This window comes from Colletotrichum abscissum (genome assembly GCF_030869225.1).
Source record: "Colletotrichum abscissum strain IMI 504890 chromosome Unknown Scaffold_27.1, whole genome shotgun sequence".
Taxonomy (NCBI): domain Eukaryota; kingdom Fungi; phylum Ascomycota; class Sordariomycetes; order Glomerellales; family Glomerellaceae; genus Colletotrichum; species Colletotrichum abscissum.
The window spans coordinates 83074-96413 of NW_026850176.1; the positions used below are offsets into that span (position 1 = coordinate 83074).

Sequence of the window (13340 nt, forward strand, 5' to 3'; positions counted from 1 at the left end):
AACCTCTCGAATAGCCGTCTCAAATGAGGACATCGCCCCATGAATACGACCGCGCTCCAATCCGTCTCTCAAGGCATAACAGCGACTGTGCCGCTGCCGGAGAGTGCGCCGGGCAAAAAGTCCACCAAAAAACGCGTCAGGAACTTTTCCGCCGATGACCGCGCCGCCCATCGCATCTTTGAAAGGGGTCGCCGCGAAGCCTTCAAGGAACGCTTGACCGTGAGCATTGACGGGAGAGACAGGAGCAGCTGTTAACTTTGTAACCAGACTAATCATCCATTCCACAGGAACTCGCCGGCCAGCTGCCAGTCCTTGCAGACACTGATCCCGAGCGGCTATCGAAGCATGTCGTCGTTAATGAGAGCATTGCCCGCCACAAGCTCTTGGAAAACCGATGCGTCGACGCTCTTCGTGATATTGAGTCCTTGCTACGAGAACGCGATGAGCTGTTGGCAGAGATCAATGTCTGGAGAGGCAACGCCGGCGCGAGTTCCCGGCTGCCGAAAAGCATTTCTAATATTGCGGGTCTTATGAAAACCGAGGATGAAATGTTTAGTCGCGAAGCAAAAGGCCATCACATACGCGAGGGAAATGGTTCCAGCGAAGACAAGGGGTCTCGTGGCGGTCAAGCTCAGGCTGCGATGACAATTGAAACCCACCCGATCGAAGCATCTCATCTCTCGCAGCTTCTAAAGGTGGATCGGATACACGATATTAACCCAGTCCCAAACCTTGACGACTTATTGCGCGACACATCTTGGCCTCAGACTACCCAAACTCATCTACCAGTGTTCCCCCCCGAACCTCCCCTTGCGAGCCCAGACGACATCCCAATCATACCACCTACCATCACACGGGATTCTCTGCCAGTTGCGACATCAGAAGCAGCCGACTATCGAATGTTCGTCGACGTAAACCCAACACAGCAGGCGCTGCTTCTCAACATGGACACGATCCAGTTTCCTGCCCCGGACGGGAACTCCATCGAGCTACCGAATGTTCTGCTCAGGCCTCACTCTTTTTCTCGAACCAGCTTAGATGAAGAACCATTACCTCAGCACTCTCAGCAATGGGTCTCTTGGCATGGATAGTCTATTTCAATGTCCCGGATTCTCATGTACTCTAACGAACGCCACTTCACGACTCATTCGTACCCAGGACATACCGACGATACCGTTCGTCTCAAATCTGCTTCAGGACCTCCTCAATCTTTCCCTGACTGCTCTTCTCCCCGCCGATGAAGAGCTTCAGCGCATCTGAGAGCCGAGTCGTCGTAACGGGGTCGGCCTCGATAGCCTTCTGCAGCGCAGCACCGCCATCAGCGAGGTAGTCAACGTCAGTACGGGCCAGGTTTCCGTCCCACTCGGCCGCTGCCAGAGGGTCGATGGTGGCGAGCTTCTTCAGCCGCTCAGGGGTCGGACCGATGTCTTTGTAGACGTGAACAGGCTTCGGCACGCCTTCGCCTGGCTGTTTGCTACCATCGTAAGGAAGCTTGGCTAGTTGGTCAAGGACAGTGTGGGAGATGGTTGCAGAATGACATCCCATTTCCCCTGCCGCCATAGCCTCTTTGGCTGAGATGAAGCTAGAATGAATAGCTTAGCGATGCTTAGGTGGAACAAGAACAGTTTTATATGCGCTTACCTGGCGTTCTTGACGAGTGGCTGTTCTTTGCCGGTCTCTTTGTACAGCCGCTTGTATGTCTCGATGATCTGGATGATTCGTGCCGACATAGGGTGTTGCGTTGCTGGGTCCTCGACATTCGGCCAGAGGACATCCGGTTCATCGTGGGCCCGCACCTCTGCGACAGAAATCAGTAAATAATGCCAAATAAAGTGGTTGGGCTGACCCGACCATTGTAATACGGGCTGATGTACAGCATGCCGGCCTGGCTGCAAGCAATAGCTTGAGGCAAGCTGAAGAGCGCTGTCCCTAGGGTGGGAATCCCTTCTGAGGACAAGATCTTTGCAGCGTTCAAAGCTGGTCCAGTCGATGGTATTTTGATGCAGTATCGATCGCGCCCGATGCCGGCTTTGGCAAATTCACGATCATAAAGGCGTGCATGATCGAGGGTTTCCTGTGTCTTGTACGCGTTGGAGGGGAGGGTTTGCAAAAGGACTCGGCCGCGGATAGAGTTGATGTTCTTTTTGCACATGAGAACGGCCTGAGGATTCGATGTCAGCCTACCATCATAGGGCACGAGGAATTGATGTAGTGATACCATGCGAGTGTAGATGGCGAGCCACCCTTCATTCTTCAATTCCTTTGCAGTCTCGAGGAAAAGATGCCTGTTCGATTCATGGCCAAGCTGGATATCAACCCAGAGCTGGTTGCTTGTTTGGTCGTGGGGGACAATGGGCATGCTCTTGATGTACTCAGGATCCATCCAATCGACATCGACGTTGACTGTGTTACGTTGATGAGTGTCCAGGCTTCTGTAACGTTGATCCAGGCGCAAGTTTTCACTTACTCTGTTCCTCAAGCTTGTCAAGCCATGTGATTGCGCCCTGGCTGCCCATGATTGCGGATCAGAGGTAAATTTTGCTGGTAATCGAGGTCGTGACGTTCTATTTCCTGGCGTTCTCAGTTATTCGATCCTTATTTCACGTTTTTGAACCCATGGGAAATCTTCCTTTAATAGCAAATAACTCAACTCAAACATTTCGGCATTGCTGTCTCTAGAATAACTGTCTCATGCCCTGCGTGTGGCGGCATCTTCGCAGTCATCACTAGACTTATCGGTGGTCCCATTCCGAACACCGTAGGACCAATCATGCGAACATCCTTTTGAGCCCCCAGGATGCCACACGCAGGTCAATGTAAGGCAACACGCAGGGCGCTGTTGACCCCGCACCGTGGGGGCTTTTACCCTTGTTCATCGTCTGTTCACATCGACGATTGGGGTGGGAGGAGGCGAAGAGGATACTCTGGGGTAAAACCAACATAATACGACTGTGCTAGGGACCATTTCCCTGGGTGCTGGCGACCCCACTTCGACTTTGACACTGGTATAGACGACGTCGTCAATGTTGTGTCTTCACCGTTGATGGGGATGCCCTGAGGTCAGACTACCTATGATGCTGCGAGCTTGTACTAGTTTTGGAACATCAGATGCCACACTCATTAATTACTACCTACTCTAATACCAAATGTCCCCAAGAACCCCGAGTCTTCCAGTCGGGCGAAAGACCTTCATTAGTCGAGGCTACGCGGCCGCCTCCCCAACAGCCTAATATCAAGGTTCAAGACCAACAACTTTCCATACACATCGCCCTGCACAGGCCAGAGAAACTAGCGTGTCTTAGCATGCTACCTAAACTCTAGAGCTCTTGGGCACACACAGGGCAGCCCCGCATTTACCCCATCCTGAACAAACAACCACCATGAAATGCCCTGCACAGGGAGGTTTGCTGCAGCGTGTTTTGGTCACGGGAGCAGGTCCGAAGGATCCCCCCAGCCGTTCAACAGCCGATGAGACTGAGACGTCCGGCGTTAGTGACGAGGACCCGGTAATATTTCATCGGATCCCATGGGGGACGATGCCGGAACTTGGGGAGGAGCAACCAGGATGGGATGGGTTGATGTGAATCAAGTTATAAAGGAGCCTCCATCGTGATACTCTACTATCATCTCCCGAGTGGATTTACTTTATTCTTCTCCTCAGAGACGAATTCTTCCTTTGATTCAAAAAGTCAGCCACCATGTCACGCGTATCCGACCTCGAGGGGGACGTCAAGTCAAAACTTGACGTCAATCACGTTGAGCACACGGATGCAGACTACAGCCGCAATATCGACGCAAAGTAAGTAGTTATTCACTCATTTATCTTATGTAAATAGCAATTAACCACGGCCAGTAGAATCCGCAATCCACTCATCGGAGTCTCAAAGACAGATCTTCGCGTTCAGGTGTCTGGATTCTGCCGCGAGTATGGCTTCCGCGAAAAAGAGGAAGTCTTTTATCGCGGCGCTCTCGCAGCTCAAAACCCAGAGACGTACGATTCGTTCGAAGAACTGACTGAGGACGACAAAAATGTGCTCCGCCGGGAGGTCACCCACAAATGGCATCTTCCCCGGGACCTCTACTGGAGCATCGCCCTCTGCTCACTCGGCTCTGCTATCCAGGGATGGGATAACACGGGTGCGAACGGCGCCAACCTCACTTTCCCTCAAGAGTTCGGCATCGTGGACAGGCAGGCACTAGTTGGTGTCATCAACGCCGGCCCGACCTTGTTCGGTCTCCTGAGCGCATGGGCTGCCGACCCTATTAACAACTACCTGGGTCGCCGCGGAACCATCTTTTTGACCGGTCTGTTTTGTGTGTTTCCCGTTCTTGCCCAGGCTGTTACGCAGAGTTGGTGGGGCCTCTTGATTTGCCGTTTGTTTATGGGCCTAGGAATGGGAGTCAAGATTTCAACAATTCCGGTATACTCGGCCGAGGTTGCGCCTGCTGCTATTCGCGGCGGAATCGTCACTAGCTTCCAGCTGTGGGTCGCGTTCGGTATCTTCGTCGGCTTCTGCTCCAACTTGATATGGTTTCGTATCGGCGATTTAGCATGGAGATTCCAGTTGGGTGCCGCATTTGCTCCTGCTATTCCAGTTCTTATCTTTGTTTGGTTCTGCCCTGGTATGTGTCGTGATTTTCAGTTCTTTGTCTGGGAAGTCTGACCAGAGATCCAGAATCTCCTCGTTGGTTGATGAAAAAAGGTCGCTACCAAGAGTCCTTCAAATCCTTCTGTCGCCTTCGGAATACCGAAATGATGGCTGCCAGAGATTTGTACTATGCCCATAGGCAAGTCATTGAAGAAAAAGACGCGTTCGGTGGCCAGACGCTTTTACGGCGAGTGACCGATCTGCTTGTCATTCCCCGCCTCCGCCGTGCAACCATCGCCTCATCTTGGATAGTAATTTCGCAACAATTCAGCGGGATTAACATCATGGCCTTTTACTCTTCGACAATCTTTGAGCAAGCTGGCTATTCCGCCCAACAATGTCTCCTCGCCTCTATGGGATTCGGCCTCGTCATGTTTGTCTTCGCCTTCCCGGCGGTGTACATGATGGATACTTTCGGCCGAAGGAATCTCCTTCTTATCACCTTTCCTAACATGGCTTGGTGCCTATTAGCCTCGGGCCTTTGCTTCCTTATCAATCAAGGTTCAAGCTCGAGAGTACCACTCATTGCATTCTTCATCTATCTATTCACAGCAATGTACGGGCCAGGTCAGTAAAACAGCAGACTTACATTCCAAATCCAAAAAAGGTATTTGAGAAAAGCTAAAACACGAACAGGCATGGGCCCTCTCCCATCCATTTACTTTTCAGAGGCTTTCCCTCTGTCTCATCGTGAGATAGGCTCAGCATTCACGATCTGCGTCAACAATGCGGTTGGTAGTGCCCTCACTTTAACCTTCCCCGAGCTTTTACACAGGATTGGGCCGACTGGGGCATTCTGCTTCTATGCCGGTCTCAACCTGCTCGCTTTCATCGTCATCTTCTTCCTCATTCCAGAGACAAAGTGGGTCCATCTTCATATCGCTCAGAAAGCCAGAAGCAATTACTCACTCTTGGTACCAGGCAACGGACACTGGAAGAGCTAGACTATATCTTTGGAGTCCCCACACGTCGCCATGCTGCATATCAGGTCCGTACATGGTTACCTTGGTTTGTGAGGAGATATGTTCTTCTCCAGAGAAACGCTAAGCTCGAACCACTTTATCATCTCGAGTGATCAAAGACGTCAGGGGCTGTTACAATGGATGGAGGGATTCCTTAGCTAGATAGGTAGTCCAATTATATGATCTGCAGCAGTGCGAATTAACGATACAAAACTCTAGGGATATTATTCTCGTTGGAAATAGTGATGACAATGTTCCCGACCCTTTTCGATGAGATGCCTTTCAATGACTGTTCAAGCATGAAGACTTCGCCAAGATGAAGTGTCATTCTTGGTGCACAAGAATCATCATGAAACTCGCATACCTAATGAGCAGCGTCGCTGATTATCATTATTTTTCGAAAATGCCACCAGGAAAAAACCATGATCCTCAGGGCCACCAGAGCCGTGTGCTGTCTGTTGGCGTAGATGTCACGGAATGTAGTTGCCTCCACAACCTGGTCACCAAGGCGGTTCTTTCCCCGAACCAGCCCGTCTTTGTGAATTTTGGAGTGGCTTTTCCACATGTGCTGTCCAACGACGCGTATGAAAACCAGTACAGCCGGTTATTCGGGGCCGAAAATACCATGTACTCAAGAGATATCTCTTCCGGAGCAACCCATTCGTGAACAGGAGGCTTTCGCTCCGCCTGGGTCGGGCGTGAAATCATCCGGAGTAGCGAACAACCGTTACCAGGCAAGCAATTGCGGATAGTCATCCAGGGACCTCCTTAGCCTACCTCGTATTACAGTTGGAAGCTGCCTGATGTCAGGGAAAGACTGACGAAATGCTCCACAGTCCGCATCCAGTCCGGCAACGAGACGAAGAACGGAGATCACCAGTTTAGACTCAAGACTCTCATCTCTGATACAGAAAACTTGGAAAAAGAGACCTCAGAAACAAATGCAAGTAATAAATAAACTAGGTTGTTGTCATGTTATTGATATTCTTTATCAAGCAGACCTTGATCGCCTTAGTGAATTCATCGCGTCGATAAAAGATTCCACTGGTGTTTGAAGTGCTGCGACTCATTTCACTCTGTCCGATCGTGTGATACCTAGCCATAGAGCGATTCCGAAATTCACTAGTACTTGCCGCTCGGGTGATTCATTCAAAATGGAATGAGGTTGGTGGACAGCAGCTTCAAGAAAGCGGTTCAAATGCTCCCAGAGATAATGCAGCTGTGGACTATCAACAGTGCGATGCAACATCTATGGATAGAACAAGAATTTGAGTTAGCGTGTATTGCACATGAATGCGAATGGGACACTAAATGGAGTTGAAATTTGGTTCTATAAAAGCGAGGCTATGATGGGTAACATTGAGGCAATCTGAGACTAATTCCCTAGAGGAGACCTAGACAGGTCATTACCATAAAATAGCAGAATGGTAATCGAACGCAGAGACGTATGAGTACGAATGTGGACTTGGGCCGGGCTCGGCTTCAGATTGTCCGAGAAAGTGGCTCATCGTATGGTTCTGGCGTGTCGAACGCGGAATAAACAACCAAAGCAGATGTGGAGCAGCAGTCAAATGCCATCCATCTCAGAGGCTAGATAAGCGTCTCACGCCCGCTGAGTGCTAGAAACAGGCGTATTTCATCGCCATATATAGGATTCAGAGCGAGTGTACTTCATTTTGTTTTACTTCTTATTGAAAGGGAAGGAAAGAGGTGGGAGAAAGTAGGTGTTAGAAAGGCACCCGAAGAGGCTTTCAACAGCTTATAGAAGAGAAATCACGCTTAAAAAATCACTCCGCCACCAATTCAGTTATTCATCTCTCGATACAAAGCGCAAATGGACCATGTGGTTACGTCGATGAAAGACACAACGAGATTGTGATCACCCCAAATATCTTTTATTCTCCTGATTCTCCAATTCATCTCTGAAGAACTCATACGCGACGAAGGGTAATATTCGCTTTGTCAACGGGGCCTTCAAGGCCCTCAGTACTCTCGTTTGAGTACCCAGCAGGGGCCACAATCTCTGCCGTTGTTCCAACAGGGAGAGTTGCCTGGATGAGTATCATCCCAGCAGTCTCATCGACGCTGACCTCAACCTCAAGCACGCCTTGCGAAAGTTCGGTACGATAGTGAGCAGACTTAAGACCGGACAACACTGGCGCAAGCTGTACTTTACTCCAACCCGGTTGTAGCGGCTTCACGCCAACCACATACTGCGGCAGGAGAAACACTGGCCAACAGGACCAAGCATGCATAAGTGAGGTGTCATGTCCGAAGGGCTTCCCCTCAACTGTCATCGCTTCCCAATGTCCTCCCGAGTAATTTGGACTTGACGTGTCCGCCATTGGACCCCACACATTTTCAATCAGTTGGATTGCTTCACGACCCCTTTGGCGTGAAAATAGTGCCTCTACGGCAAATCCTGTTGCGTAGGGACTCACAACTCCTGTACGGTCCCAATGTTGAAGACCCTTGAAAGCTGCAGGCAACCAGCCTGGAGGTCCGGAGAGGTGAGATGCACAAAGATCGCTGTCTTCAGCAACATCAAGTGCAACGGCATAGCCATTCGTGTCCTGACAGATTCCTTCCTCTGGCAAAGCGGACCCCATACGGATGCAACCCTTTTCAGAGTTCCATAGATTGGTCAGAATACTCTTTCTCAGAGTCTCGAGCTTCTTAGATAATTGGGACTTTCGTTGATCGTCGGTGGTCATAGTCTTCACAGCGTTCAGGGCGTCGTAATATGCCAAATTCGTTGTACCAGAAGCTCCAAAAACAGGTCCTCCAAGCGGATACCAATGCACTACGGAGGATTAGCCAATACACCATGCAGCCGAGAGACAGATTCTTATCTTACTTGACATGTCAGGTGAAACTTCGATCAGTCCTGATGGCTTCTCCTGGGATTCGGCGTACTCGAGTAACTTCTCCGCTGCCGGAAGATAACGCCGAAGAGCTTCATGGTCTCCAGAACTCAACCAATAGTCCTTGATGGCGACAACCAACAACAGGGCGTAAGTCATAGAGTAGAATGCGTAAGTTGGAGGAGGCTCGGTCCCTGCGTGGATAGGGGCCTGGATAGGACATAAATTTCCAAGGTATCCTGCCTCAGTCTGATGGCTAGCAAGAAGCTCGATGCTTCCTGCAACAGCCCCACTATCCATACCGGAATATGCAACGCCTCGACCTGAAACAAAGAGATCTCCTCCAAATGTTGCTCGATCTCTCTTTGCACCATCTACCATGCATGATACAGCATTCGTCCCAACTTGGAAGTCTGCCAGCGTCCTCTCCTTGTTGCCGAATAACAAGTCATTCTGGTAGAGACAATCCCCGTTCGCGTCTCTGACATCCAAGTTGCGATAGAGAGCAAGCCAACCCTCAGGACCTCCGAAAGCTACAGAGCCAGTGTTGATTCCCGAACCTCCAAGAAGGGGTCGGATCTGTACGTCTGTGATTGTTGCAACTTCTCTCTCGTTGATGATGACGGTGATCCGGTTGCCGCTCGTAATGGTAGAAACCTTGATCCATTCGCCTTGCTTCACAATTCCGTGAGTAGACCAGCTGCCAAATGACTTGACTGGGAATACGGCTGATACATGTGACATCCCCTCAAAGGCACGAAGCTCTTCCTGGATAACGTCCAGGCAGAAGATGACTCCATTGGCAACCATGTGGACACCCCAACTCGCACCTAGCTCTTCAACAAGAACCTGGAACGAAACTTCCTTGTCGCCCCATCGCGTGCCTTGGCGGCAAGGAGCCCAATGCTGACCAAGAACCCTGGTCCCTTGGTCGGTGACGTCCCATGCTGGGGCCGTCTCGCCTTTGACCACGGTGCACATCTCTAGCGTGTTGACACCGTCATTCCAAATGCGGTTGAGAATCTCGTCTGAACAACTGAAAGAAGCCTTGGGTCGTATTGTTGGCCTGATTGACTCGAAACCGAATTTGCTGATTACAAGAGTGGCATTGGAAGTGATGAGAACAACTTTCAAGTACCTCTGGGATCGTTGTGCGAGTCTTGGTTTGACAGTTTGCTGCGATTCCGAGGGCGCTACAGTCATTGAAACATTGCGATAACAGTCCATAGCATTGGAAAAGAAAAAGTAGGGGCCATCGCCTCGAAATTGTGTTAGTTGAGACACAATAACGGTTAAAGGAGAATATCTCTACCTGTTTCGCATTCGATTCCTTCATGAGTTTCGCTATAAAAGATTCTCGCGCTGATGGGACCCTCGCCACTCGCACGATCAACCAAGAATGTAGGAATTCCGCCAATGCATCGGCCAAAGTCAAAAGTTATTGATGCCTGTTTCGAAGATCCTGATAGTTCGCCATTTGTAAGAGTAACGACCCCTGACTCAGCGTCGCGCCAAGCACCATTCGAGGTTGTAACTAGCCGGGTTGGCTCCGACAGGATGGCCTTTGAGAGATCCATTTGAATTGCAAGAGAAGCAAGATATGATGAATAAGAATTGCTGGATTGGCATGAGTTTCGGCCTTGAAGCCAAGTGACGTGCAGTTACCCAGGTTTTGAATGGCATGCCTAGTAAGTGTGGATAGGCATCTAAGTAAGACCCGTTTCGGGAAATCCGAGCGTGTCTAACACTAGGCTTTTTTCGGATCAGCGTCCACCCGGATGTGTGGGGGAAAGGTGGACGAAGCTCATAAAAGGGGCGCTACGTCCACCTCAACGCCAATTTGCTTCACGTCTCCGTCCACCCGCGGAATCACTCACACATCTCGGCAACTCCACAGAGACTTGGGGCGCAGGAGCTTTCCCAGATTGCCCAATAGAGTCGATGGGTTCACCAAACGAGGTTGAACAGACTAGCCACACTTGTGGGGTCTGTTCTCGATCTTTCACTCGCATAGAGAACTTGAAACGTCATCAAAAGACGCGTAGGTCATTCATGAACGAGCACGAAGGAGCTGGTGACGCTTGAGTCCTGACTGTTGTAATGCATAGACCAGGGAAACCTACCTCACCGTTGTATGATTTGCCAGAAAAGGTTCTCACGGAGCGATCTTCTCAAGAAACACCAACGACTTCATCAGAAGCTTAGCCAAGAGGATGCAGTACGTGACGAGAATGAATACTCATCAGCGAAAAAGGTGGATTACTCCTTCATCATAGAGAACCCCAGCCAACTTTCGTCCCAACCGCGAGATACATACAGAGAACCGGGAACACACCCGCTACTTGTTGGCGACTCACGACTGCAGTATCTTGATGTTGACCGCGCCACGAACAAGACGCCCAAGGCTAGTTATGCAGCGTCTTCGGTTCTTTCACCATCATACGTCGCGTTCTCCAGGCCTCAAGATACAATGGCAACAACCAGTGAGCCAGCGGCGAACATGGACTTCTCGTATTTTGTTCAACCTTGGCAGGATAGCCTGTGGGTTGACTCAAGCCAGTGGTTCACACCAGATTTCTACGATGCAGTAAGAGAGACATCACATATAAGTGATCCTTTCATACTCCAAGACGATTCTATGTCACTGTCTGCTCACTGGAATTGGCTGGGTCAATATCCAGCCATGCCTGGCAGTAGTACACGAGTGGCCCCAAACGACGACCGAACAACACCTTTAGTTCTAGCCGAAATCTCGGATGGGCCAGAGAATATATCGAGAGTTAATTCTCCTCCGAACGTGCCCTCTAGAGAGGACGGAGTAGCATTTGCGTGGAACCCGTCGTCGAAAAGTCTTTGTCAGACACATTCTATTTCTATCAACGCGTCACACCCTCTTATGATTTTACATAATCCTCGATTCGACATACTAGAATCAACATGGATTCGCGTTCGAGAGTTCCTAAAGCTTGAGACTCCCGGCTCGGAGAATCTGATTCCGCCGTCTCTGGCAGTTGCGAATGTCTTTCTGGGGCTCTTTTTCGACCGTTTCTATGAACAAAGTCCTGTACTTCACTTACCAACGCTCTTAGTTGATCACTTGCCGTCATCTTTACTCTCCGCCATGATCATCATCGGCGCCACATACAGCCGTATCCGGCACACAAGACGCTTTTCCATACTCATGCTCGATAGAGCTCGTCAAAATCTCCAAGCGCTGATCGAAGCCGACAAGAGCTTGACCAGACATCCTGAAACTATCTATGCATCTTCACTACTAGTGTATACTGGGTTATGGTGCGGAAACAAAGGGGCATTTGAGACTGCCGAAGCATTCAGAGGAAGTTTGGTGACATACGTCAGACGTCTGTTTCAACCGAAAACGAAAGTTGCGGATGTCGCAGGTAGTCGTGTTGAAGATCATTGGAGGGCATGGGCAACATCTGAGTTCAAGCGCCGTTTACGCTGGTACGTATTCATGATTGACTCACAGTTCCCCGCCATTTTGAACATGCGGAGTATGATGTCTCTCGCAGAGGTCGCTAGGTGGGAGTGCCCGGGTGATGACGCCGCATGGTGTACAACGAGTGCTCCAATCTGGGCAACTCTAGTTAAACCCTTGGGGAGTTTATCGGCACCAGAGTTTGGCATTGTTTTTAAGGCTCTTACGAACAATAGAAGAGCTGATTTCACCAACTTGGCACCATCAGTCTCTGCTATTACTGATAGCATCAGCCCGTGGACACAATTCCTTGTTCTGAGTTGCTTGGCTAGCCAGGCACTGGACTGGTCGCACGATTGGTCAGTACAGGTCGGCAGTGACCCTGCCATGATACAAGATAAGGGCAGTGGTTGTCATCAAGAAAGTCTGCGGATACGGGACAACATCATCGGTAAGTCATACTGTCTTCCACTTGTCTATGCCAAAGCTGACGCGTTCATTTCAGCATCTTTGAAATCATGGGAATGCTACTACGGCACCAAGTACAGTGGCAACCCGATCCCGGATGTGGCGCAAAGTCCAGTGCTGTACTTTCAGAACGCATCTCAAATACTCCGTGGCCTAGTAAACATTCAACTACAAACGTGCGTTGCTGATTTGCAAGATGCTCTCGGAAAAGGCGGAGCAAATGCTGTTGACGAAAGCCTGGGCCGACTTCGAGTCTACTTCACAAACGGATACACCAACTGTGTTGGAGCACACCAAGAGTTGCCATTTGAGTCTCTAGATGCCTTCGCCAAATCAGTCATGGAAACTACATCAATCATGAGCAACCCGACACTACAGTCTGCCACACCTTATAGCATCTTTGGAATCTTCCTAAATCATGTCTTGCAATGGGCATTTCTAAAAAGCAGCCCCGAAACATTGAAGTCGCACCTTCGTGAGCATCTCCGAGATATGGCTTTCTCATATCACGGACGAGGCATGTCGGAGCTCAGTGGAATACTTGATTTCGGGCTCTCCTCAGCAAACCCGACAGTCGTGAACAGGGACAGAAGCCACTTAGTTCTCATGCAAGCTGCGCAGAATTTGGCGCTGCTTGGTACTTGGGGCGCATCGTTGAATCTGGCCCTTCTGCTTCAGTTGAGAGCGAAAACTTAAATTTGACGCTGTTGATATTAAGAATTAAGTCTCGTAAATTATTGTGTAAAAGTACAGCTCATGCCTCCAGCAGCAGCATTAGTAGTAGAAGTAGAGGTAATAGGCGATTCGTTCAGCATTGGGAAAGTGTGCAACGAATATGAGGTCCTGTCATGGTTGACTTGTTCATGGCAAAGTGATACGAGCAAAGGATCCGAGGCTACGATACCATCCTAAGTTAGTCAGGAAATTAGCCTAACTGGGTATTGCTAAGGTTATGCAT

At 49.8% G+C, this 13340-nt stretch overlaps 5 protein-coding genes across 5 annotated transcripts; 3 read left to right on the forward strand and 2 right to left on the reverse strand.

Annotated features, from left to right (window-relative positions):
• Positions 1-39: 39 nt before the first annotated feature.
• CABS01_10446 (uncharacterized protein) lies at positions 40-1091 on the forward strand (the record flags this gene model as incomplete). Its single annotated transcript, XM_060543802.1, has 2 exons — positions 40-219; positions 288-1091. 2 exons carry the CDS (start codon positions 40-42, stop codon positions 1089-1091), a joined length of 984 nt encoding a protein of 327 aa, XP_060399004.1.
• A 91-nt stretch (positions 1092-1182) lies between these two features.
• Positions 1183-2516, reverse strand: CABS01_10447 (transaldolase; the record flags this gene model as incomplete). The annotated part of the gene is made up of 5 exons (XM_060543803.1): positions 1183-1582; positions 1642-1798; positions 1852-2161; positions 2219-2403; positions 2468-2516. 5 exons carry the CDS (start codon positions 2514-2516, stop codon positions 1183-1185), a joined length of 1101 nt encoding a protein of 366 aa, XP_060399005.1.
• A 1182-nt stretch (positions 2517-3698) lies between these two features.
• On the forward strand, positions 3699-5593 carry CABS01_10448 (uncharacterized protein; the record flags this gene model as incomplete). The annotated part of the gene is made up of 4 exons (XM_060543804.1): positions 3699-3799; positions 3857-4623; positions 4677-5216; positions 5286-5593. The coding sequence occupies 4 exons, from the start codon at positions 3699-3701 to the stop codon at positions 5591-5593; spliced, it is 1716 nt and encodes a 571-aa protein (XP_060399006.1).
• Positions 5594-7542: 1949 nt separating this feature from the next.
• Positions 7543-10052, reverse strand: CABS01_10449 (uncharacterized protein; the record flags this gene model as incomplete). Its single annotated transcript, XM_060543805.1, has 3 exons — positions 7543-8414; positions 8469-9734; positions 9788-10052. 3 exons carry the CDS (start codon positions 10050-10052, stop codon positions 7543-7545), a joined length of 2403 nt encoding a protein of 800 aa, XP_060399007.1.
• Positions 10053-11596: 1544 nt separating this feature from the next.
• On the forward strand, positions 11597-13078 carry CABS01_10450 (uncharacterized protein; the record flags this gene model as incomplete). Its single annotated transcript, XM_060543806.1, has 2 exons — positions 11597-12365; positions 12420-13078. The coding sequence occupies 2 exons, from the start codon at positions 11597-11599 to the stop codon at positions 13076-13078; spliced, it is 1428 nt and encodes a 475-aa protein (XP_060399008.1).
• Positions 13079-13340: the final 262 nt, after the last annotated feature.